At 38.7% G+C, this 26401-nt stretch overlaps 1 protein-coding gene across 13 annotated transcripts in view; it reads left to right on the forward strand.

The window, feature by feature from the left end:
- tjp1a (tight junction protein 1a) overlaps positions 1 to 26401 on the forward strand; it is a 126949-nt gene that overhangs the window by 97778 nt on the left and 2770 nt on the right. For 5 of the 13 annotated variants that reach the window (XM_077519061.1, XM_077519062.1, XM_077519066.1 and 2 more), the window contains 21 exons: positions 2544 to 2680; positions 3278 to 3383; positions 4691 to 4841; positions 7324 to 7432; positions 7540 to 7759; positions 8178 to 8362; positions 8592 to 8687; positions 9452 to 9478; positions 11780 to 11862; positions 12102 to 12312; positions 12716 to 12816; positions 14172 to 14522; positions 15861 to 16100; positions 17832 to 18635; positions 19059 to 19141; positions 19326 to 19502; positions 20244 to 20350; positions 20460 to 20719; positions 21191 to 21330; positions 21419 to 21639; positions 23349 to 23492. In XM_077519061.1, coding sequence (XP_077375187.1) covers positions 2544 to 2680; positions 3278 to 3383; positions 4691 to 4841; positions 7324 to 7432; positions 7540 to 7759; positions 8178 to 8362; positions 8592 to 8687; positions 9452 to 9478; positions 11780 to 11862; positions 12102 to 12312; positions 12716 to 12816; positions 14172 to 14522; positions 15861 to 16100; positions 17832 to 18635; positions 19059 to 19141; positions 19326 to 19502; positions 20244 to 20350; positions 20460 to 20719; positions 21191 to 21330; positions 21419 to 21639; positions 23349 to 23492 — 3953 coding nt within the window. The remainder of the gene's footprint in view (positions 1 to 2543; positions 2681 to 3277; positions 3384 to 4690; positions 4842 to 7323; positions 7433 to 7539; positions 7760 to 8177; positions 8363 to 8591; positions 8688 to 9451; positions 9479 to 11779; positions 11863 to 12101; positions 12313 to 12715; positions 12817 to 14171; positions 14523 to 15860; positions 16101 to 17831; positions 18636 to 19058; positions 19142 to 19325; positions 19503 to 20243; positions 20351 to 20459; positions 20720 to 21190; positions 21331 to 21418; positions 21640 to 23348; positions 23493 to 26401) is intronic. The other 8 variants (XM_077519069.1, XM_077519070.1, XM_077519058.1 and 5 more) reach the window with 6 other exon arrangements.

Below are 26401 nucleotides of genomic sequence, written 5' to 3' on the forward strand. Positions count from 1 at the left end.
GCCCTTTTGTATGCAATCACATTTGAAGTGTTTTCCAATTTTCATGCTGCGGTTATGGCTGAAGCTATAAAAGAGGAAATGTCACTGTCACTAGACTGACGTAAGGGAATGTTTTATTATCTCTCCGTTTCAGGAGGATAAAAGGAATTTGACATACTTCCCACAGTGCTTTGCCTGAGGACAGATGGTTTGCTTAACCTGATTGGCTGCAGGGCTTAGATGCATTCTTTTCCTTTGGACAAGACATGTTCAGTGTTTTTGAATGGACCAAACCATTTAAAACTCCCTTCATGAAGAGTATCTCCTATTGGGCATGAGTTTTTTGGGGAGTAGGAAATTGTGTTTCTCAGGGACTTCAATTCCACATCCTCTTTAAGTGTCATGGTGCAGTTTACCCAGGCTTGTGAGTGAGTAATTACTTTTCCATCTTTTCTTAATTTTAGTAACATTAAAAATGTATTATTTATGTATATCTTATTTTTGTCAATCATATTTTGATTAGACGATTAGAACGAGATGCTATGTATCGTGTTAAGTTTTCTTCCGATAAATGTGTTGAATTGTGAATTGTACTGATCAATCTGAAATAACTCAAGCCACGGCAGTCACTGTCCATCTTTTGCTCTGTTTTCTGGTGTGCATTACACAGAATCACTTACATACATACACATACATCTCTACACATTTTCTCCTAATATAATTATTGTAATAGTGTAATTATGATATACAGTTCTTTGTCAATGGACTGCAGCTCCACAATCTCATATGTTTTAAGGAACTTTGGAGTGGCATTCTTGAGCATACAGCATACACTAAATAACTGTAATATAATGTAAGATAATGTAATATAATATAATATAATGTAATGTAATAGAATAAAATAGAATACAATATAATATGATATAAGGGGTTCAGATAATGATGGATTGATGGATAATATAATGTCATATAGGGTTCACTGTGTCAGTATGACAGTAATGACAGTATGATAGTCGTTTAGTTGGAGCTTGTGGTTTAGTCTGCTCTTTCAAAATTCTTTTACAAAAGGCTCTTAGTACAGTTCAAGTACTGTTCCAGCAGGCAGTCATGTGATGAGATTGGAATTCAACTATTGTTTTAAGTAGCACAGCCCATTCTCTCCAGGCCTCATGCCTCACACTTCCCAACCCCCTTCAGCGCCACCCACCTCTCCCTTCTAATACAAACACACACGCGCAGACAAACACAGTACGACCTTGTTTATTTTTTTTTTTACTATTTTTTCCACGATGAACAAAAGAAATTGAATGAAGTATTTTGTAGGGGGATTTTCTTTTCTCTTGTTTTGCTGCACACAAAATAAATTTTTATTCTACTAATAATCATTTACTTATAACCACATTTATACACAGAGAACAGATTAATTCAGAGGTACAACCCAAGATAAAACCCCGTAACGTATGAATTTTGGACACAAATACAAATCCGCCATATCGTGAATCCGTAAGTGAACCGCAAAGTAGCGAGGGACCACTGTATATAGTTGTGCTTGAATCTTCCAAGTTCCTAACCTGGCAATAGCCAGATTGATATTGTGATTCACTCAGGGGAGTTCTCCACAATATCAATCTGGGAAAAGCGGGGCGTTCTGTACAAAACTTCGAGCTGGTTGGACGATGTGGCATTGTGCACGTTTGTTTTGACCAATCATGGCCACGGATGAAAATATCTTCTTCGTTATCGTTGAAAGGGGCGGGGGGGGGGGGGGGGGGGGAAGCACGAACACTACCAGCTAATAATGCACAAAGCGTCTGTCGCTGTTCAACATTCAACAAGGAAACGGTGAGTAATTCTGCAAGAACAGAATTAATTGCAGCGTCCATTCATCCATGATAGGTTTGCTTGCTGGCGTCTGCGCTGCCTTCCTGGTTTCGTCACAACTGCATATCACGCCCCAAACACAATGTTACTCTGTGATTGGAGTGGTTTGGATCGGATGTATTCTCCGGAATTTGTGAACTCAGAAATACCGCAATAATTCATCTTGAAGATCAAGGTTACTAAGTTCCACTGTGGCAGTTGTTTGATTTTATTTTATTTTTATTTTTCCCCCCAGAGGTTGAAGATGACATGAGTAGAGATGTGTATGGGAATTTTGGTGACGATTGATAGCATTTTTGTATCATTAAGCGGCGACATTTAGGTTTTGTACATTTACAGTTGTCCTCATAAATTTACATACTCCGAGGGTATGTAAACTTTCAAGCACAACTGCTTTTTTCTACAAAAAATACAAAAGGGAAAATAGTGATAATTTCAGTGGACTCCAGTCTTTTTGAAAAGACAAAAGTCCTGTTGGCTGTTATTGTTTGTTGTTGTTTTTTTCTTTGCCAGAGCCTCATGTTATTTAATTTGGTTATAGTGTATGCTTATATACTCATGAGTAAGTCATAACTAGGTATCCTTTGAAATAATCAGTTGTTGTCATTCAGCATTCATAATCTTGATTTTGCTATTGCAGTTGGATCATATGTGTTTTTTTTTTTTGTTTTTTTTTTTTTCAGCCATCGAAGTCGAGATGAGGAGCGATCTAAACCAGGGGTCATGTCCACGCCAGTCAAAAGCTCTGATGATGGTGTTTTGTCTCAGGGCAGTGACCAAACCAGCTCCAGAGATGACAAACCGTTACCTCCGCTGCCTGGTACATAGTTTTTGTTTCCGTTTTATCGTCAATCCTTTGTTGTCATTCGGGAAAGGAGGGGAAAAAAAATATGAAACGTGTCAACAAATGATTAAAGAGACTTTAAACCGAGGCAGCAATTATTTTTCTGAAACTGATGCTCAATAGAGTAAACACTGAAATATCTAGGACATTGATAACTTTCGCTACTAAGTATTTTATTATTGTTCTTTTTTTATATATTATTACTCTACCACTGCTGGAAGGTTGGATAAGCTATTCTGTAGTTATATTTAAATTAAAGTCATGCTGTTTTGTATTGTCAGCATAACTTCAATTTCATTTTTTTTTTTTACTTTAGATTTTTAGGAAGTGTTTTCCAGGGAATTACAGCTAGGGTAGTGTGGCAAACGAAGTTAATTTAGAGCCTGGTAATGAAGGCTAATTGATCCAGTTTAGGATGAAAATACCAAATGTTTGCTTCAGAGCGAAGAGAGCAATGAATAACCCCCTTTTGACTTTTGATTTGCACTACTCTACAATATGCCAGGCTTTAGTATGGCAGATTGTCCGCTGTGTGGGTCATTTTATAACCTGCTATTGATTGTATTTTGGCAGAACCAAAGCCTGTGTATGCACAGCCTGGCCAGCCTGATGTGGACCTGCCAGTCAGCCCCTCTGATGCACCTGTGCCCAGCGCTGCTCATGATGACAGTATCCTCAGGTCAATATCCTATATTCTGCTCACATAAACCTCAATCAAGGCTGGACTAAATCACTGGTTTACATGTTGGCAGTAATTCAGATACCTTCCTCTCAGATTCTAATATAAATAAGTGTGAATAAATATAACATTATGACGACAAGATACTAAATGAAAAGTGAATATCTCTTTTTAAGGTCTATACAAGGCCATGGTTTACAGTAATTCTGGAGAACCATTAATTTTCAGTATTTTTAAAATACATTATTACTTATTAATTTTGTTTAAACCAGCTCAGTGACCTGAGTGGTAGCGTGTCCGCCCTGAGACTGGGAGGTCGTGGGTTCAGTCCCTGGCCGGGTCATACCAAAGACTATAAGAATGGGACTCATTTTCCTCCCTGCTTGACACTCGGGTTAAGGGGTTGGAAGTGAGGGGTTAGATCACCAAATAATTCCTGAGCGTGGCTCTTGCTGCTGCTGACTGCTCCCTCAGGGGATGGGTCAAATGCAGAGAGAGAATTTCGTCCCACTTAGGTGGGTGTGACAATCTGTGGTACTTTAATGTATTTCAGTTACCATTTTCAAGGGTTTTGTTCTGTTAGTCAAGGGCCGATATTAGATTTTCATGGTATGATAACCAAGAGTAAAAAATATCACGGCATTCCTAAAATTATAGCTTTATAATGTCATTATTGTTTTTCACTGAACATAATCTATTTTTTAAACGAAATGGATGGATGTATTGATATTTACCTTTTTAATTTTAATTCTTATTAAGTCAGTGTTCCATCCGTGGTGAGTTTTTAGCGCAAACCCCATAGGCTACTCATTTTGTCCTTAGGAGCTAACTACTACCCACTGGCACTATCTTTGTTTGTTTGCTTGCTTGTGTGAAGTTTTTTTTTTTTTTTTTTTTTTTTTTTTTAAAGGGCAATGCACATTAATCGACAGCAAAAAGGTATATGCTGGACACATTTCCCGTTTCTGCTCAGCTGCTGACCTCTCATTATTAACTTCAACAAGCCGTTTAGTGGATCTCTAGCAGCAGCCAATCATATTGTAGATAGATTTTGGCTGTTTTGGTGTCCCCTTATAAGAAAAGAAAAGAAAAAATGAATAGCTTATTGCTGGTGACGAACAGTTTAAGCGGTTATTGAAGCATAAACTGTAAAGTGTCAAATCGGTAATCGGTGCATACCTGGTTGGTTACTGACAGTTTTGTCCACCTTTGTAAATCTAGTTTAAACGTTAAGCCTGTGTTTTCTCTTTTCAAATCCATGTAAAATATATGCCAAGTGTCACCTGACCACCAATTTTCTGTTGTAGGCCAAGTATGAAGCTGGTCAAGTTCAAAAAGGGAGAGAGTGTTGGTCTTCGGCTAGCTGGAGGGAATGATGTTGGGATTTTTGTAGCCGGAGTTTTGGAGGACAGCCCTGCAGCCAAGGAGGGACTGGAAGAAGGGGACCAGATTCTCAGGGTACTAAGCTCCTCACCTATTTCATTGCATGCACTTTTAAACATGTAACCTGATTCAGTGTATTGACTTGAATGAATAATGCACAAGTCTTGTATTTGTATCAAAACATTTAGAACAGAAACAAGATTAAGAGAAACGGTATGGTTTTCAATGCTAATCTGTCTTTTTAAGGACGTTATTCACATTGCCCTTTAGTGATCCTCAAGTCTGAAGTGTTCCAAGAAAAAAAAATCTCCAGCCATCTGTCTCACATAGGACCATAAATTATTTTTTTTCATGAAGCGTTTGTTGGGCCTGTCATCTACATTCATGGTCTCCGGAAAGCATCATTAGTCAAATTCTTTTCAAAATCATATCATAGTGGGAGGAACAGCTGGTGGTTAGCAAGAGGTAGCAGCCTACACAAACTTTAATGAATCCACTGGACTCCATCACGGCAATTGTACTGGGAATACAGTACAATGTACTTTATCTGTCAGTCTGTGAGTCATTACCAAGCTGTGCCTTGTGTTAAGCCTCCCCTTGTGTACAATGTGGACAAACAATAGCAGTTGTTCTTGCTCTCTGACCTCTTGAACAGTACTTCTATTTCACTGAGTGCCAGTTAACTGGATGACGCGATTGATTACAGCCTCCAATCCACAATTTGTACAACCTGCAATATGAGCACGTTGTTTCAAATGAATATGCATTCAGTTTAATTCAAAACATTTTTTCACAACAATTTTCTGCTGCTGAAAAGCATGAAAGAATTCAATGCCTTGGGAAATAAATGAAAACACCGGACATTTCTAGGAAACATAAGCAATCATAATACTGTTAAAACATTCTCAGAGATTTGTTCCGATAAAGGTGGGGAAAGTTTCTGTCAGAGGATGCCGAAACCCACTGATAAGCAGATATCAAGTGTTTGAAGCTGCTGCTCTCTCAAGTAGATAGAACCCCTCAGTGCACATTGCACAAAGATTGCACTTTGCACATTGCAGCCATGCACAAAGCTGCTTTTTTTTAAAAAAAGCTAAACCTCACATTTGCAGTGGCATCAGCAATTTACTTTTCAACCATTTTTGTCACTGAAGTTTGCCATTATTCTTTTGATAGTCCAAACAAATAAAGTTCTGGATGATTGGTTGTGGCCTTGGCAAGGAGGTTTCAAAGTATACTGTAATGTTTTGGGCTGGAAAAATGGATTTGCAAATTTAGTCTTTCAATGCAATGGATTCACCATTGAAAAGATATTGCATGCATACGACAAATTGCATATAGGACTGTCTCAGAAAATTAGAATATTGTGATAAATTCCATTATTTTCTGTAATGCAATTAATTAAGAAAAAATGCCATACATTCTGGATTCATTACAAATCAACTGAAATATTGCAAGCTTTAATTATTTTAATTTTACTGATTATGGCTTACAGCTTAAGAAAACTCAAATATCCTATCTCAAAATATTAGAATATTTCCTCAGACCAAGTAAAAAAAGAAAAACCATAATCAGCAATATTAAATAAAAGGCTTGCAATATTTCAGTTGATTTGTAATGAATCCAGAATTTATGGCATTTTTGCTTATTTAATTGCATTACAGAAAATAATGGACTTTATCACAATATTCTAATTTTCTGAGACAGTCCTGTAGATGTCATACTTAAACCAAGTCACAGACTCATTTTGATCTGTGTTACGCATAAAACGGCAGAACAAAAAAATAATTTTAATGGCATGGGACTTTAAAAAGGGATTATTATCGAAGCTCATGCACTTGTTGTTAATGAACCCTTTCACTAATATACAATGTCTTCTGCTCACCACCACCTCCTGCGTAGATCACATTCTGTTTGCTTGTGTGCAAACACGTTAAGACTTCCAGGACATTGTTTTCCAACTTCGAATTGTTGCTTTTTTTTCCCTCGTGTTCTAGTGGCGATAAAGACATCAAGTTATCCTGTTTCTGGGAAGGATAAAGGTGTCGTTCTGAAGTTCAGTGATTGAGGCCATGTGTTTCTGCTTCCCTCGCTACCCCTCAAGCAGAGTCAATAAACAGTACTTATTGTGTTTGGGAAGGCAGCAGGACGTGAGGGGGAGGTAGCTTAGTTGTAGGGGATGATTTGATAGCTTCTGATGACAAACATGTTTTTAATTTAGTTCTACATTCTGCTCATGCAAAACTGTCCGGACGTTTACATCAAGAGAGTCTTTAAATTTAATGATCGTTTGTTTTTGTTTAGTTTTTTGTTGTTGTTGTTGTTGTTGTTGTTATATTTCCTTTATGTTCTCTAGATTTGTCTTCATCTTCTATAGGTGTGAGAAAAAAAAAAATGTATCCACCAGAGAATTTGTGGATTGAGAAATGACTCAAATGATTTTTCATTGATCAATGTAATGTCTAATTAAGAATGCACTCAGAAAATGAAATATTTTAGATGTTAAGGATGATTATTTAGCCAGATTACAAATCACTTTGTCTTTTTGTACCTGTAGGTGAACAATGTGGACTTTGCCAACATAATTAGGGAAGAGGCGGTGCTGTTTCTGCTTGATCTGCCGAGGGGAGAGGAAGTTACAATCCTCGCTCAAAAGAAAAAAGATGGTGAGTTGTTAGTCTTTGAAACCCATCAGCCATATGTTCCAGCATACTAAAATCATTTCACAATGCCATTCTAACATTTGGTTTTATTTTTTTGACATTATCACTAGTGTATCGGAGAATAGTGGAGTCAGATGTCGGCGACTCCTTCTACATTCGGACGCATTTTGAATATGAAAAAGAGTCACCATATGGCTTGAGCTTTAACAAGGGTGAGGTGTTCCGAGTGGTCGACACCCTCTACAATGGCAAATTAGGCTCCTGGCTTGCTATTCGCATCGGCAAGAACCATCAGGAGGTGGAGAGGGGCATCATACCCAATAAGAACAGGTGAGTCGCAGGTCACACTTGAGGATAACACATTTGCAAAACGTCTTTGCACGCGTTTTGCTGTTATGATTGTGAGACAGCTCATATATATTCATAATTTTAAACAGGTTGATGACATCTGCAGGTATTGACATGAATGTGTTGACTTAGCAGAGCATGAACATATTATTTGAATTGTTGAATGTCTGTGCTCTAAACAGCCAACAAATTAAATATGGTTGAATGTAAAATAAAATGTTTAATAGTTTATTAATTGTACTTGACTGTTGCAGCAATGTTACAGTTTTTCATATATAGTTTATCATATAGTTTTTCATATATGTGTAATTCATTAAATTAGCTTGTATGTTGAGAACAAAGCCTAGCTTAGTTTAGATTTTCAAAGCATGACAACAGATCGTACTGCTCTTTGCATCAGGGCTGAACAGCTGTCCAGTGTGCAGTACACCCTCCCCAAAACGCCAGGGGGTGATAGAGCTGATTTCTGGCGATTCCGTGGTTTGAGAAGCTCCAAGAGAAATTTGCGGAAGAGCAGGGAGGACCTTTCAGCACAGCCAGTTCAGACTAAGTTCCCTGCCTATGAGAGGGTGGTGCTGAGGGAAGGTGAGCAGAGAACTTGAGAATATGAAGATTTACATTTATAGGTCTTTGAAATACTAGTGATGTTTCAACCAGAAGAATATCACTTCTTATTTTGAATTATTTATTTTTAATTCATACCCAAATGGATTACAAAGAGCTCATTGTAATAAGCAGTGGCATTGACAGTCTGATGCAACTATGCCCCGAACTTTAACTAACCTTGACATGCTCTGCTCTTGTTTACAAACAGCTGGGTTTCTGAGGCCTGTGGTCATCTTTGGGCCGATAGCAGACGTCGCAAGAGAAAAGCTGGCCAGAGAGGAGCCTGATGTCTTTGAATTAGCAAGTAAGTAGTCAACAACCAGTCAGTCCTCTTTTTTTCTTATTAAAGTGTGCAGTGTAATATATTTATTTAAAAAAAAAAAAAAAGCCGTGCTTGTACTAAAATGTGTTTTGTTAATCAGCCTGCATGGAACAGATGTTAAATCAGTGTTAGGTCATTGCCCCTGTTTACAGCTCTGTCACATTGTCAAGGTTATGACTGAATGCTGCAATTCTTTAAACATAATTAAACTATAATTAGTTGATTTAAGTCCATTAATTAGGGTTGAATATTAAATTTAATAGTTGTATAGTATTTCGATTTTAAAGAACAGTGGAGGAGAAAGATTATCACCCTAAAACATTCCACAAACTCATTTTTGTTATCATCTTTTGAACAATAACAATCATTGTTTCATACACATATAGTTGTTGTCTGTATGCCTATTTATATTCTGGACAGAATATATAGTATATGTTTTTTGTTTGTTTGTTTGAATCCTGGAAACATTGTCAGGTCTTGTTTCTGTGGTGTTTTCTCTTCATTGTTTGTCTCATGTTTAGCTGTCATTCTTCAGCACTTAAAGCAACATAAGTAAGCATGCTCAGTGCTCACCCGCTTTAACTTGTAAGGTTTTTGTAATATGTCATAAAAATTTGTGTACTTTTAATTCCAAGTGAGCAAAGATAGAACCATATCTATTTCAGACCAACATAAGAAATGATTCCATTTCTTGCTTTGTGTCTTCGGAACTCTAGTGATCTTTGTGTAACTGTATTTTCTTTCAGAAACACAGCAACAACAAGGAGGAGAAAGTATGTCATTGAGTGCATCAACTTGCATTTGTTTTATTTGATTTATAGAGTGATCGATAATTAATCAGCAAGCATTTGGTAAATAGATTGCTTGCTCTATATATGTAGGGTAATACCACTTCATTTGAGAACTTGGCAAAACAGCATTTGCTTGACTACGGGAGACGTGCCACTAACGAAGTGTAATATACTAACTTACAGCCCATATTATGTACTCACTCACTCAATATGAAGACTGTATGAGGAGGTACTTTTCTAAGTGGTCTCATGGGCCTGAGTGCCCATGTGTTGTCATGACCAAACATTCGTAAAATATTTTACTAATATCCATCCATTTTCCACGATTCCTCTTTAAGGTTTAGCTCCAATGATACACTACACAAAATAAGCAGTATATAAAGTGATGAATGGAGTTACACCTGAAGTGTTGTTGGCCAAGTTTTTTTTAAGAGTGATTTCCTAATTGCAAAAATATTTATCATGCAAATTGGGTGCCATTCTCATGTAAAAAGGTAGTTGTGTCGCTTAATATGCCTTGGGAACTGCAAGGCAAATGATTTCATCAGTTTTACAACCACACAGTTTGTTGGATTGCAAATCTTCTACTAACTCATGACATTTATTGAGTCAGTTGATTAAAACCATTTAGATTAGACGATTTACCCTTTTTGTTTGTTTTTTTGCACAATTCGAACACAAAAGGAAATGAGTTCTGTGACTGCGCTTCATACATGTAACAAAAAAAAAAAATGTATATATATATATATATATATATATATATATATATATATATATATATATATATATATATATATGTGTGTATATATATGTATGTGTGTATATATATGTATATGTGTATATATATATTTATATTTAAAGTTTTGCACATCTATGTTGCTTGGCTTCTATCAGTATATCAATGCAGCTATTGTTGCATGTCAAATAGCGCCAGGATAGTTCTAGTCCCACAATGTATAATGTATGTGATATTTTTTAGCTAAGACAGAGGCATCTTTTTTAAACAGCCTTTATATATTTATCACTCAAATTGCTTACACAATTGAATTAAAAATGATCTATGTTGGCAAATAAATAAATAAATAAATGATGTACATGAGAACACAATAATTTTTACTGTACTGTCAGCAACTTTAGCATTTTATTTAAAGTAGCATTAAGGAACTTTTTAACCTTAATAAAATATTTTCATAACTCTTCTGATGAAACATCAACTTAAAACTAGTTGAATTGTACCTTTTCCATGGCCTGAGGGGTTCTGTATCATTTTTACTGGCACTAAGCAACTTTGAGGAGGATTGTAGGAACACTGCCACACACAAAACTACAAATGTACTGACTGCTTTATAGCGTACGTCGCTTCCTCCTTTCCCCATTCGTTACAAAGACGGAAGTCAATTAGTGAGTTTGTGAGTTCAAAAACAACGCAATGCGCTTGTTCTCATCTCATGCGAAATGTGAACTTCCTTCAGGCATAACATTACCGCTTCTGTCCATATGGCGCCGCCATAATCAACATAAACTGAAAGTTCCTTAATGTTGCTTTAATGTAAAGCTATAGAAACACTTCTCAACACTAAATTCCCAACTGACTATTAAACATTTCTGCATATGGTTGAATATCTGACTTGTTGCATGGCAGTACTTCTGTTTTTGAAAGTGCTTGTGTATGTAGTAATAGCGTAAGACCCTGCTAGAGCTCAGTAGTTTATTTAAAATAATTTTTTTGTACTGTGTTAAGCATTCTATGAGTCACTATCCTTAGCATCCTCATTAGAAAACTTCCTTTTTAATACCTTATGTTTCCAGGCAGAACATCATTTCTTATATTTATGTGAATCATAAACCCCTGTACACATCCTTGCTTAAATTCCTACAGTTTACAATGACTGTGAATTGGCCTTAATGCCAAATGACCCTTCTGCTTCTTTATTTCATGTCCGTGTTTCTCACAAAACACGCTTCTGGCATCTTCATTCACCTTATTTGCATTTGCACGTACACAGTCAGTCACTACAAACCATTTGTCATTTCCATTAATCTAGCCACAATACCTAATGGCTATTGCATGAATTTGGCTGCCATCTTTATTTTGTCTTGACATCTGTTTTCATAAACACTTGTCCTCTCCTGTACAGAGATTATTGTTCCGTATTTACAGTTCTTTTTATGGGAGTCGACAACCGCATGCCACAAGGATGACTAATTTGGGCACTGCCTGTCTTGACTGTTTATCTTTCGTGTTGATGTGATGCAGTAACAGTGTCTCTTTGCCTTCCACAGAAAGTGAACCAAGGGATGCTGGAACTGACCAGAAAAGCTCTGGCATCATTCGCCTGCACACCATCAAACAGATTATTGACCGGGTGAGAGAGCTACCTGGTTTAAAATTTGTGCATTTACTTTTGTGGAGCTTGCTTTATTTTTAGTGTCTCACTGCTGCCCTCTGGTGTAACTTGGTCTAATTGAGTGTACAGCAATTTTAAGAGTTCTCTCATGTGCGTAAAATTAATCTCAGCAGACTCTCATAGTGTATATATGACACACACTTTGAATATAAAGAATATATAATAAGATATTAATTATTTCATGTTTTTTTTTAAAGGACAAACATGCAGTGCTGGACATCACGCCAAATGCAGTGGACCGCTTGAACTACGCGCAGTGGTATCCAATTGTGGTGTTTCTCAACCCTGACACAAAGCAAGGCGTCAAGAACATGAGAACCAGACTCTGCCCAGAGTCTCGGAAGAGTGCCAGGAAGCTCTATGAACGAGCCCTAAAATTGAGGAAGAACAATCACCATCTCTTTACCAGTGAGTCCCTCGACGGAGGTGTTAATGTGTTGTTCTAAAGAAGAGAACATTATAACATTTTTCAAGGGTAAAGACGCATTTCATGGGATGCAATGTTGGCCTCACTACACTCAACCTAACTGCTATTGTTCAGTGATGACGTCAGGCAGCAACATACTGCCGTTTCATCCAGAATTAGACTTCCTCTACATTCGCTTTTCCTGCCAAAGCCCGTACTGTGGCCATGCTTTGAAGCATCTGTAGGTGATAAAAAAAAATTATTGCAGTTCTGGATGGATTTCCACTTCACATAATCCCCTCGACAAACACACATTGTGCAAGATTATTTTGCAGATGATGTTGTTGGGTCTGTGCTTTAACAAATTGAAACCTTGTTTTCCTCTGCTACTCTTTGTGTGTTCAGCTACCATTAACTTGAACAACATGAACGATGGATGGTTTGGAGCACTCAAGGAAATAATCCAGCAGCAGCAAAACCAGCTGGTGTGGGTTTCTGAGGGCAAGGTAAAGCACACACATGCCATGTTTTCACCGAGCAATACAGTTCAGGACCTTGTTGCCACAATGCGACCAACTGTGCAGTGATCCACCATGCCACAATTGACAGAGAATAGTCATCTCCACGTCACTTTGGCAATACATTGAGGGACAGTGATAATTTCGTGGCTGGAAAATTTTTGTGATATTTATTTCGGACGAAAATGAAACGCAAACTAAAATAGAAGCCATTTATTTAGACAATGATTAACTAATTTGACTGACAATTTCGTCAGTGACTAAAACGAAAACAACAGAGTGACAAAATCCAATCAAAAGAAGGAATGAAACGTGGGTGGGAGAAAAGAACCACTCAAAAACTGTCCATTGCACTTTATTTAATGTTCAAACATGTTTACATTCATTGTTCAATTGTAAGGTTAATCTCAGGCAATTATGCACTTTTTTTTTTTTAATTTAGGTGAAAATTTAGTTTTAAGACGGCATATTATTGTCAGTTCAATATGTTTCATTGAAAGACACTGTTGTGTTAAATGTCTTACCTGTTAAACTACAGTTACAAACAGGTGTGCAATAACTTTCTGTATAAAAGGTGAAATGTATGCTGAAGGAAAACATTGACTAAATTATGAATTTAGTTGACTAAAATTGCTCTTTATTTTTCTTGACTAAAATTGGATCAAAACTAAAATACGTTCAGATGACTAATTATGACTAAAACGTTAATTAATTTTAGTTAAAAGACGAGCTAAATTTCTTGTCAGAATTAACATTGGTGAGAAGTGAGAACACAAAATGTCTTTTTACTAGGGATGTTCGATACCACATTTTTCAGACTGATACCAGTACGAGTACACAACTCTTGAATAGTCACTGATACTTGATTCCACTGGTACTTTTGATACATTTCCCCTAAGAAAACAAAGACAGATCATTTTAAATTGGGATATAATTTTTCCTTAAAATTGCATGATATAAATGGCAATTTCCTATTCTTCTAATTTCAAGTTCCTGGTCGTAAAATGGCCACAACACAAGTTAGATACCTTGAAAAAGGTCCTGTATTGGCCTGATATCTGGTATATACCTGGTATCAGTAGTCGCCCATTCCTACTTTTAACAATGGAGAAAAGATTCAAATCTGTTTGCGTATCCTATGAACATATGACATTGTGCTTTTTTTTTTTTTTTTTTTTTTAGCTAATTGGCGGGCTATACGGTATCATTAGGTAGCTGATGCGCCTATTGCTGAAACAGACCAAGTCAGCTTTGACAGTTCCAGATGACATTGTGACTAACTGAACTGAACTGCTTAAAAGAAATGCTACAGAAATTGTAATTGCTCCCACTTTGTGGCACAGGCTGATGGAGCAGCAGAGGATGATCTGGATATCCATGATGACCGTCTGTCCTACCTGTCAGCACCAGGCAGTGAGTATTCCATGTACAGCACCGACAGCCGCCACACCTCCGACTACGAGGACACGGACACGGAGGGCGGAGCCTACACCGACCAGGAGCTGGACGAAACGCTGAATGACGATGTGGGCCCTCCGACGGGGCCCGCCATCACCCGCTCCTCTGAGCCTGTCCGCGAGGACCCGCCCGTCATCCAGGAACCATCAGGCTTTGCTGGTTACCAACACGGATTGCAGTCGGACCCCCTGAACCGCATCGACCCGGCTGGTTTCAAGGCCCCGGCGCCGCAGCAGGTAGCGTTTCTGAGAGCTGTGCGTCTCCCCTGTTGTCTGGAGGACGTGGTGTGCGTTAGAAGGGTTTTCTGGAGGCGCTATTGAAGGCTCGTGTTTATTTTTACAATTATTGTGTGCTTTTAATGTTCCAATGCAATATCAGTGTGAAAGTCAAACCTTTGCTGGTCAGGTATTTATCGCCATACTATCAAAATATTATACAAAATCTATTAACACTACAGTTACCTAACCCTTTTGTGTGTGTGTTGACTAACCTTTCTGTGTGTTACATTTTAGAACCTTAGAACGTAACCCTTTAAAGCCTGAACCATGAAATATATGAGAGAAAATTCTGATTCTTTGTAAATAGAGTATTTACTGGTCCTTTTGAACAAAAAAAAATTGAAAATCAACTTCCAGATATGACTTTTGATTTGTGTCATATTTGATACATCTGGTCACAATGCTTTAAATTCATACATTAAAACTGTTAAAAATATAACGATAAACAGACACATCAAACATATATTAGTATTTCCGAAAATCAGAAAGAACACTTCCCACTATTAATAAGTATAGGTGTCTCTCCTTTCTTCGTTGGGGTGATTTTGCAAGGTCGCTGGAAAAGCCAACTGGGTGATACTGCCCTCTAATGGATTATACATGCAATGCAAGTGTCAGATCATATACATCACGGTTCTAATGGGAAAAGAAATATACTCATGAAATAGAGGGCTCAAAATGTCTTGTATTTAATATGATACGTTTGGCCTTATAATTAATACACACTTTTCCTCTTGTATTCTGAATTACCAAGAGTTGTCTTATCTGTATGACTGTTGCTGATGTCACTGGGAAAACAAGCGTATATTTGTCCAATTGTCTGTAACAGTACTCACCTATGTGCAATTCCTACTCTTGTTACACTTGTGATTGGGACTATGTTGATACCAGAAAGTATTGTGTGCATGTTGAAAAAACAGTGTAAATCCACCATTACTGTGAAATGTATTTAACACAGATTTACAAATCGAAGTGTTTGTCGTTACGATATCTGTTATTAATAAGCATAAACAGAGACAAGGATACATTACTGTATTGTTACCATAGAATTAAAGCCAAAATAGTGTATTCTAACATTGGAAATGTGTCCTAATTCCGAACATGGCCTGCTGTTGGTTGTTGAACAGCTACAACTAAAGTGTAGAAGCAAGGTGATTGGCTATTTGAATGTGTGTAAGCTGTAAAGCACAAGTAAGGAGCAGGCTGTTAGAGAGAGGCCATGACAGCACTAACACTTGTTTGCACTGCTCAGTAGTGTCAGCACGTGTTATTAAACATTTTTGAACCACTTCACAGAAAGCAGAAGCCACTGCCATCCCTAGCAACCCCCAGCTCCCCGAGCCCCTGGCTGAGACAGTGACCCCTGCCGTAAAAACTGTAGGGGGCCCGAGCCCCGCTGAGGCTCCTGGAGCTCACCGCAGGCTACCAAGCCCCAACCCAGAGGCTGGCTCACTAAAGAGGCCCACGCCTGAGCTAGCCCCTGAGAGTGTCACATCAGAACCAAGACAGTCTGGACCGGCCAGTTCAGAAGCAAAGGTATCCAACTGACCTGCCTCGGATGCTCCGTGACCGGGCCCAGTTCAGCTCGATATGACCCGACTGACCGCCTGCTGCTGCCGCTGCTGCTGCCTGTCTACCTGCCTACTTCCTTCTGCCACGCTTATCTGTCTCTACCTTTCGCCCCTCCTCCCCCCTGCATGTCTGCTGACCACAGTGCTGCCCAGAGAAGGAGTTTTGTGTGTGAGAGTGTGCGCGCGTTTACATTTGTGCATGTGTGAGCAAATATTGTTAAGCAACAGTGAGTGTGGAACAGTGGAAGTGTTAGCTGAATCAGGGATCGTCTTGCAGCGCTCACTGTTGTTCAACCTCTTTGCATGGCCACTAGACGTAGATCTCTGTGCTGTATTTTCCCAACGCTGATGAAACAGAGCCGTTGTTTTTTGTAAAAGTAGCCGTTGATTTTCCAACCATTGCATCTGCGTCTTTAGTGTTGAGTACAACAACCCCTGTAATAAACACTTGGGTGAGAGACTTCAGATTTGGCTGGAAAATTAACGGTTGCTTCTTAAATATCAAGTTTTGAAGTATTTTTGTAATGTGCAAGTTGTGTTAAATATTATTGTAAGACAGTGGGTGTCATTTTCCTAAATTATATCAAATAATTACATTATAAAGCCAGATTGATACAGTGCCAATCAACAGTGCAGTGGTTCTTAACCTTGTTGGAGGTTTCCTATGTGCATTCACTGAACCCTTCTTTATTGAAAAATGGACAGAGTGTGTAGCTTTTTTTTTATATCAAATCTGGCTCTCTTCACCTTGAATTGAGCAAGCATTGTGTTCTTGTATTCCCCATCTCCATGCATCTTAAGGAAGTGTTCCTTTTGTCTTGCTAGATAGCTAGTTGTGGTGGATGAGAATTGATCAACTTGGCATTGCAAATCATACAGTTTGGACGCTGACTCCCATCGCTCACCTGTATTTCTAGAGCACTTTAAAACACCCACTGCTGTTTTCTTCATACCGAACCCAGTAACAGCAAATACAATGAAAACAGCAGAAGCCTCAGAATTGAACCATGTGGAACACCTTACGTTCGGTTATACATGTGAATTTATATTACACATATTCATCTTTTTTTGTTTTTTTGTTTTTTTTGTTTTTTTTCCCTCAACATACTATGAGTGTATTGCAGTCATAAATAAATCACACAACATACCATCACAGCAGTCACAAGTCGACTACCAAGTGCACCAAATTCGCTGCAGCACAGATAGGCCAAGCAATGTAGTGTGATAACCTGCAGCTAATGATGGTCAAGCGGGTTGTGTCAACACCAATTGTATGAGTCGAGTTTGTGTCTCGACCTTCGCCGAACCCCGGGTTAAGAACCACTGTAATTGTGTTACATTTCCAAACATCTGGATGTCCGGAAATTATTCAGGCAAAATGTATCCCATTGTTTTGTAGTGTTTTTGTTTGCTATATCATTTGAATTACCTACAGTATAAGTGTTTAATTTGAAAGTACAGTGCTTTTTGTGATTTTCTGTTTTAATATACTATCTGACCAGTAACCCCTCCCTCTCAGTTTCTCTATTGCAGGTCTTTCCCCACTTGTTTCCTCTTCTGTAATTAATTTCACAGAATTTTTTTTAATGTATTCAGTTACTTCATCCTTTCATATTTTTCAATCAAAATTGAAGCGTGTAATATGTTGGTGGATCCTGTGATGCTCCTCACCGTATTCTTTGTTGTGTATTTGTAGATGTTTGCAAAGGATCCATACAGCCCGGACAGCACAGGGAGATCCGGTCCTGGACTGAAAGCTGGGAACTATAACCCTCAACAAGGATATCAACCTGACCAGCAGCCGTACAGAGATTATGACCACCCACCTAGTCGCTTTGATGTCAGCAGCGGAGGTGCTTATCTAGAACCAAAGTACAGAAACTATGACTCTCCGCCCTTTGAGAACAGTGTGCCTCACTATGACCAGCAACAGTGGAACCCTTACAGCCAGACACACTCTACTGCCAACTCCCAGGGCTACGATCCACGCCTGCCATATAACGATGGCCTCGACTCTCAGTACACCCCTCCACCCCGCTTCGACGAACCTCCACCTCAGCAGGGATTCGACGGGCGGCCTCGCTACGGTAAACCTGCAGTTGCGGGGTCTGTCCGTTACGATGACCCCCCACCCCTATCTCCAGACCTGCACTACAACCAAGATTCTCAACTGGCTTCACACTCTTCAGCTGCCCGCTCTCCCAGCGGCCAACGGCCTGCCTACAACCAGGGACAAACACAGCACGTAAAAGGCTACAAACCTCAGCAGTATGACTCTGCACCTGTAAACTCTGACCCCAGCCCCACATCCCCTCCCAAAGCAGGAGTCACCTCATTTTCCGCTGCAGACACTTCGAAGCCTGACACTGCCAGAAAGGAGTTACACGAGGAAGACCCCGCCATGCAACCGCAGTCGGTCCTAACAAGAGTCAAGATGTTTGAAAACAAGCGTTCTGTGTCTGTCGACCGAGCCAGAGATGCAGGAGATCCATCTGGGAAGGTAAAGTTTTTAGGCTTTCCATTGGCTGCTAATTAAGCTAAAGTGGAAGTCAACCTTCAACATTTCTTGACAATAATGTGTGACCTCACTATTCTAAACATGACATTCTGATTAATATTACATTTTTGGAATATGAGTTATTGAAGCAAAATCCAGCTGGTTTTATCCATCTCATTTTGCCACTTGCTGTCGACTGAAGATGACGACATCACAGTTGCTGAAGTCTCAGGTAGCAACCAATCGCAGCTCATCTTGAACTCGTATTCCGCTAACGCAATATTAACCATAATACCATATTTAGACTAGTGGGGCTGCTTAAAACATATTGTCCAAAAAAGATGGGTTGACTTCCACTATAAATTCCACAGTTTCTTCTGATAATTGTAAAATTTACCATACCATCTGTCCTTTTTGTTAACATAGGCTGCAGATTTGCCTTTGAAAGCAGGGGGAATCATCCCGAAAGCCAATTCTTTGAGCAACCTGGACTCAGAAAAGAGCTATAAGTAAGCTTGTGTTTTTATTGCTTTTCAGTCTTTGGCATGCTGAGATTTTGCGATAATACAAAACACTTGTTGAATTGTTTTGCCCAATTTGACTCATTTTGATGTAATTTCTTATTCCTTATGTGACCAATGCCTTCCTTGCACTCTGCTTGACTATCGGCATTTGTTTACCCACCTACTGTAGAGTCCCCGAGCCTCAGAAGCCTCAGTCCAAAGTGGCTGATGACATTGTGCGTTCTAACCATTATGACCCTGATGAGGATGAGGACTACTACAGGAAACAGCTATCTTACTTTGACAGGCTCCAGACTGGCCCCGCCAAACCCCAAGCGCAAGCACAAACAACGCACAACTTCTCCAGGTAATTCTCAAAAGTGCATTGTGATTTTGACACAGTTTTCTCTTAAGCTTTTACACACAGATCCGTTTGTCCTCACAACATTTATATAAATCATTTGTGAATGACGTTTGAGGCTAGGAAATTTGGGTTGTTTTTAAACAGTTGCGCAAGACATGGCGCTAGCTAGCAGCTAGGCTAAAAACACTCCCTGGTTACGATGCATACTGTCTAATAATTGTTTATTTTCATATACTTCTATTACATTTTTGACTTTTGTGCTGCTGGGAAATGAAACTAGAGACCTTAAGGTGGCTATTTGTGGAGAAATCTCAAAATGGCCAAATAAAGTCCAACTGTAATATTATCTCTACATTAATCTTCGTGACATGTGGACCATTTTGCCGGAGCGGGTCACATATGAATATGAAGTAGGAAATAACCGCTAATCACTGGTTAATAAACGATAATCAGGATCAGAAAAAAATGCTTTTGTAATACAATTTAATGCGAAATTAAATTGAATCAGATTAGTCGATTAATCGATTGAACAATGATAAATCGATTCTAAAAATATTTGAAAGTTATAGCACTACAATTAATACGTATAAGATGTCAACATATACCAAAGAAAATGTCACGTGTCTCTCATTTTTACGTCACAATTAATGACGGTATTTTATAGCAGGTTTTGGAATCCATTTGAAACCACTGCATGGTCCTTAGACTCATATCTTTATCTTTTTTTTTTAACTGTGCTTACAGAACAGAATCCGTGGAAAAACCAAATTCAGCAGAGAAAAGATATGAACCAGTACCCCAGTTGACACCCTCTCTACCACCAGCCATACTTCCCAAGCCCTCAACTGAAGGTATAGCACACGGTTCTAAGTAGTGCAAATTGTTTTGTATATAAACAGAAAAACACACACAGCTATTTGCAAATGAATTATGAGGTCAACTCTACTCTGTGTCCCTCAGCCAAACCTCCTTCCAGGGAGGACACTGTCCAGAGCAACTTCCTGCCTCACAAAAATTTTCCTGAGAAGTCCCCAGTGAATGGCACTAGTGAAAAGCCTCCGAAAACCATCACCAGCGGCGGGGCTCCACCAGCATCTAGCTACAACCGCTATGTGCCCAAACCCTACACAACCTCTGCCAGGCCTTTCGAACGCAAGTTCGACAGTCCCAAATTCAACCACAACCTTCTGCCCAATGACAAGCCAGATCCGGCGTCAAAGGTAAGCAGCATTTGAACAAATGTTGGTGTCTCTAATGTGGGATTTGTGCAAGTGAACTCCAGGTACCTTTATTGAAGCATGTGACACGCATAAATAATAAAGACCCGTGGGAAGTGTTTTAATCTGTGGTCCAATGTTGTAGTGAGTCATTCTGCTGAATTCTGTGAAGGCAGTATGGGATCATTTCCCACTCAGTGTGAATGCGGGTATGTGCTCTTTGATTGACTGGCAAACAGTCCAATGTTTAGCCTGTCTTTTGCCTTGCAATAGACTGCCAATTAAGCACTTTCCAGCTCTCAATCACCTTGAGAGTTAGATTATGGATTGGGGGAATTGGCATAATACTTCTCCTTTGAGTCTCAGTAACCAATCTATTGGTTTACCCCTTACTACATATGAATCTGTACATATGTTAGAAATAACGTATACAAGTAGTGTTATGGAAAATCTTACGAGTTTTCTTTTGAACAGAGTGCAAGCCCAGTGAAGCCCTCCCAGTCCCACAACACCGACCATGACAGTGGCCTAGATACATTCACTCGTACGATGGACCATCGCTCCAAGTATCAGCACAACAATATCAATGCTGTGCCCAAGGCCATTCCCGTGAGGTAACTAATCACATCATTCATGGATGAAATGGAATGTGTTCCATTGGAGGGACAAATGCGCGGTGTAGTGAACATTGCTGCCTTCCAGCCCCACCGCCCTGGACGATGATGAGGATGAGGATGAGGGTCACACGGTAGTCGCCACCGCTCGAGGGATCTTCAATAGCAATGGTGGCGTTCTGAGCTCCATTGAGACGGGTGTCAGCATTATCATCCCTCAGGGGGCCATTCCTGAAGGTATTGAGCAGGAGATCTACTTCAAGGTCTGCCGAGATAACAGCATCCTGCCTCCACTTGACAAGGAGAAAGGTAACATTATCACAAAATTACATTGCAAAGAGATTAAGTCACTCAATCCCATTCTTGCACTTTTACAGTCTTTTTTTTTTTTTCTGTTTTCATTATTGCGCTCAGTTTAATCTCCTAAGTAGGCTTTGAATTCAATATAAAATTATGCTCGTTAATGGTACAATAAAGACAGAAGTCGCCTGTCGTAAAGTCAAAAGGTGTGTCAATCCATTTTCCGTAGTGTTTGTACGATAGAACCTATCCAGCTGATTTTAGACCCTTTTGCCCGTCAAGTCGGAGGTCACAAAGACGAATAACTGCTCACTCACTTTCACACCTATTGACAACGAATCATTGTTTATCCTATTAGTTGTTTGTTGGTCTGCATCTTCTTCTTTGTGCTTCTTATAGTGGAGCATACACAGCTAGAAGTGAAACCTCACTATTCACTACTACTACTGACTACTGTAGGTACCGAGCCCTGTCGTGATTAGAAAAGCTCCAACTTTAACAGGGGTTCGCAATTGTCTATAGATGTCATAAGATGTCACAAGCAAACCACTTTCTCTTGAGGCTTCTCAATAGTATTAGCTAGCATACTAGCCTAGATGACACGTTAGCATTACAAATCATTTTAAACCTTACAAAACAATGCTAAATTTCAATAAGATGGTGCTAAAGTAATACTTCTATTACTTTGGCTTAAGAAAAGCAACAAGTTGAATATTTCAGCGAATAATGTGTACCACAAACATGCGTCTGTTTACTGTATTCCCATCTTCTGGAGATGTGCCAACAGCAATTGTGTTTGCCATCCAGGAAGGCCAAGTGTGCCTTGACCCCTTCAGACCTGCGGGTTTTTTTTTCCCCCATTAAAAAAAAAAAAAAGAAAAAAAAGATTTTGAGTTTTTTTTTTTTTCTTTCCCCCCCCACATAAGAACATGGAGGAAAAAAATGGGGTTATCTCATGTTTTTTATTTGTTATAGTGGATGCCAGGATGCGATTGTGATTGGTTAACTAGGAACTAATCATGAAACAGAAGTGTTGACATCATCCCAATTATGCGGGAATTTTTTATTTTTATTTTTTTGGTGACAGGCCAATATGTTATGTGCACTGAAATCATCTATGGGTCTGAAGGTGTTAAACAGAAACTAGTTACAATTAAAGCTGCTCAATGAATTTCAAATCACTCCTACCATGTGTGGCTGAAGAATGAAATCGCACACTCCCTCTTGACGTACACACTGCGCGCATGAAGTGGAAATTCAAACCTGAATCCAGTCGGAAAACTATTGGCCAGAGGCTTGCAGGAGTACCCATTGTGAACACCTAAAGTGTTAATATGCTAATTACAATATATTTGAGTCAATAATGGTCAAATAAAATGACCGTTGTACAGATATTTGGGGGCAAATTGCTACTTAGAGCAGCTTTAAGAACACTACCTGCTAACGGAACAAGAGCAAGTTTTCAAAAGGACACGCTAAGAAGGATGTTAAAGTAAACAGGATGATGAGAGAGACGGCAAGGTCACCAAGCTTCTTTACGTTCGGAAGAAACTGTTAATAGTCTGAACTATTATTAATAAATGTGGAAACAATTGAATTATTTGAATACTTGAACCTTTCTTGTGGAATACTTTCTCTTGTACCTTCCTGTTCAAAATACGGCAAGTTAACACGTGGACACTGTTGTGATGTTTTTTTTTCTGCTGTGTCATTTTCAGGGGAGACTTTGCTGAGCCCTCTGGTGATGTGTGGACCTCACGGCCTCAAGTTTTTGAAGCCTGTGGAGCTGCGCTTACCTCACTGTGCGTCAATGACCCCTGATGGTTGGTCTTTTGCTCTAAAATCCTCCGACTCCTCGTCGGGTATGCTGTGCTCTCTGTTCTTCTGGGGTCGTTTGGGCTGGCTCTGTGACTATTTTACTGGTGTGGGTCACTTCAATCATTTTTCCCCGAGTTGTGATATATATTTTTTTTTTTTTTTTTTTTTTTTTTTTTTTTTTTATTCAAAGTTTTGTGACATTTTGGTAAAGGAATCACTCTACGGGGAAATACATCTGTCCTTATTAATGTCATTTACAAATCACAATGGCTATAGGTTAATCCATTTTTCTTCTTATCACCCATTTTAACTTATTCCCAACTTGTTAGTCTTTGTGGTATTCACATTAAAGCTCATTTTCATTAGTGTCCCTCTTCCACTTGATATTCATGAATCGAATGAGAACCAATACAAGAGCTGTATCAAAAATTATACAGTAATGCTAACTTTTATATCACACTCATTTATTAGTCATAATTTTATGTCAGAATTTATTTTGAAAGTTGTTGTATTGGATCTTATTAGGGCAAACATTTTTTGTGGACTTGCGTATACATCACCTCACTATGTATGCATGCTGCAGCCACTTGTCTTTCCACGTTAGTTCATTTGCTATACACACATACATACGCATAACAACAAATGCATGCATGTTGTTGTTGTTGTTGTTGTTGTTGTTGTTTCCCCTCACACAGCCACCCCAATGCTGGCCGGAAGAACCGCTTTATAGATCTCTTAATTGACACACTTCACCTGAGACCCTAATAACGATATAGAATAGAAAATGGATGTTTGTATATTTGAAGTGATGCTTAGATCAACTAGGATAGGGTTTGGAAAATCCTCCCTTTGATGTCCATGATTTTGTTGTTAAAATCAATGCTTACTCCTCAAACACTTTTTGGATCATTTGATTCATTGACATTTGCAGTTGAATGTGTTGCTACAAATATACTTAAATAAGTCTGTAGTCATTCTAAAGAAGACGTAAATGTGATGTTGCGGTAAGTGGCTAACGTGCACGAGCAAAACTATAGCACCCAAACAAATGTAAAAAGCTCAACTCCTGCAAAGAAATCAAAAGATCAGAGTGTGGCTTATTTCCTCATCCTTTGATGAAGAGTGGTAATTTTGGCCATTGTTAGGATTAGCAGTTAATTAGCCTCATTTTAAGAATGAGAAGTGGCGTCTGGATGAGATGCTGGCTGCCTCCGTTGTTCATCTGAATAGTGGCAAGATTATCAGGCTGCGTGCTAATCCTCTTATTGCGAGGCGAGGCCACTCTCCGGCCTGCTCTTGTCCCCTCTGTCACTTTCTTCTTACATTGTGTCCCCGCACATCGCTTCCTTCTTTACAGCGCTCGGTGACTAATGGTAAAATTCATGCCTTCTTCTTTAAACACGTTTTAAAGCCATGTAAAACTGATGAACTTCAGGAAAGTAGAGAGATTGCATGAGCAGCGGATCTCTCACTCGTTCATTACGACAACGAATAGTCATGTTGTCATTGTAAGGCCGTCATGTGAAGTCCCATGGTTGTCTTCATGACGTACTGTCTGCAATGTGCTTTCACATGATAGTGTTTGGGCCACACGGTTCTTTCACTCTGCATGTTGGGCCTTCCTAGCTGTCACGTCATTGGCTGAGAACACGCTCTGGTTGTGGTTATTATTATAATTACCTCAGCTCACTCACAGTCACTTTTCAAAAGTAGGCCCAAAATAACTCACCACGAATTCAGCACGTTTCAGTGGAGATTATTAAAAAAAAATTAATCACAATTATTTTTGATTGATATTGAAATTACGATTAATACAATTATTTATTGTTTTCAAAACTTAGTATTTGTTCAGCTGCCAAAAGTCAACTACTTAAACTGCCATCATAGCATAGCTCTATTCTTTAACATTGTTCTTTTTATAAAGTACAAAATGACCCTTTAAATATCATGAGAAATCCAAGTCTCTTTTCATTCTCCTGCAGGCACACCTTTGCTGCTTTGCATCTTTGCACACATTTAAACTGTGAATAAGCATCTCTTTATCATATTTATTGTATTTTACTTTGTTTTTTACAAGTCTTTGGCTTGCTGGGGCTAACTTGGGACCTTGGTTATTGTAGTTTGTGCTATATCAACTGGAAATGGGTATTGGTATGACAATTTAAAAATATAAATATCATTGAATTCTTCAAAAATCAACACGAAATATACAGAGCAACTAGAAAATAAAGTAAAATTTAAAAAAATATACTAAAATAATAATAAATAAAAATAAAAGTGTGTGTTGGCCTCTTTGCATGGAGTACACACAATGATGTAAAAAGAGTGGACAGAAAAAGTTGTGATCGAGCTCTCTGAATATAACTTGTTTTTTACAGATTATGAAGAATATGTGTCTTTGAGAAGTCTGGTTGCATGTGCTCCCACAACGTTCGTGTATGAATAACTGTTAATTGAAGGAATATCACTCCCAGAATTTATTCTAATTTCCTGTTAGCATGTCAATGGGGTTTTATATTGAAGTTAGCATTAGCACTGACTGAATATGTGTAGTTATTTTCTTGTGCTTTTAGATTTACAAAAAAATAATAATAATAAATGCAACTGGTGTCTCATTAAAGGGGGAGTGAACTCGGGAAATTTCTTTACAATAATATGTTCTATGTACCCCCACTATTCTAAAGAGTGTTTTCATATTGTCTTTGTGGAATATGAATTATGCAACAAAGATGCACCATCCATCTCAGGGGGCAGCCATTTTGGCACTTGCTGTTGCCAGCCAGCCAATCGCAGTAGTCTAATGTACTTTGGGCCCAAAAGCTAATTACAGCTGCACCACAACACAAAAATTTAATATCCAATATGTAGACATTCATTTTCTTTTACCTTTCATCTTCCGTTTTTTTTTGTTTTTGTTTTTTCGTTTTTTTTTTTGTGGTAATTCCTCATACAT

Source organism: Festucalex cinctus, chromosome 4 (genome assembly GCF_051991245.1).
Source record: "Festucalex cinctus isolate MCC-2025b chromosome 4, RoL_Fcin_1.0, whole genome shotgun sequence".
NCBI classification, from domain to species: Eukaryota; Metazoa; Chordata; class Actinopteri; order Syngnathiformes; family Syngnathidae; genus Festucalex; species Festucalex cinctus.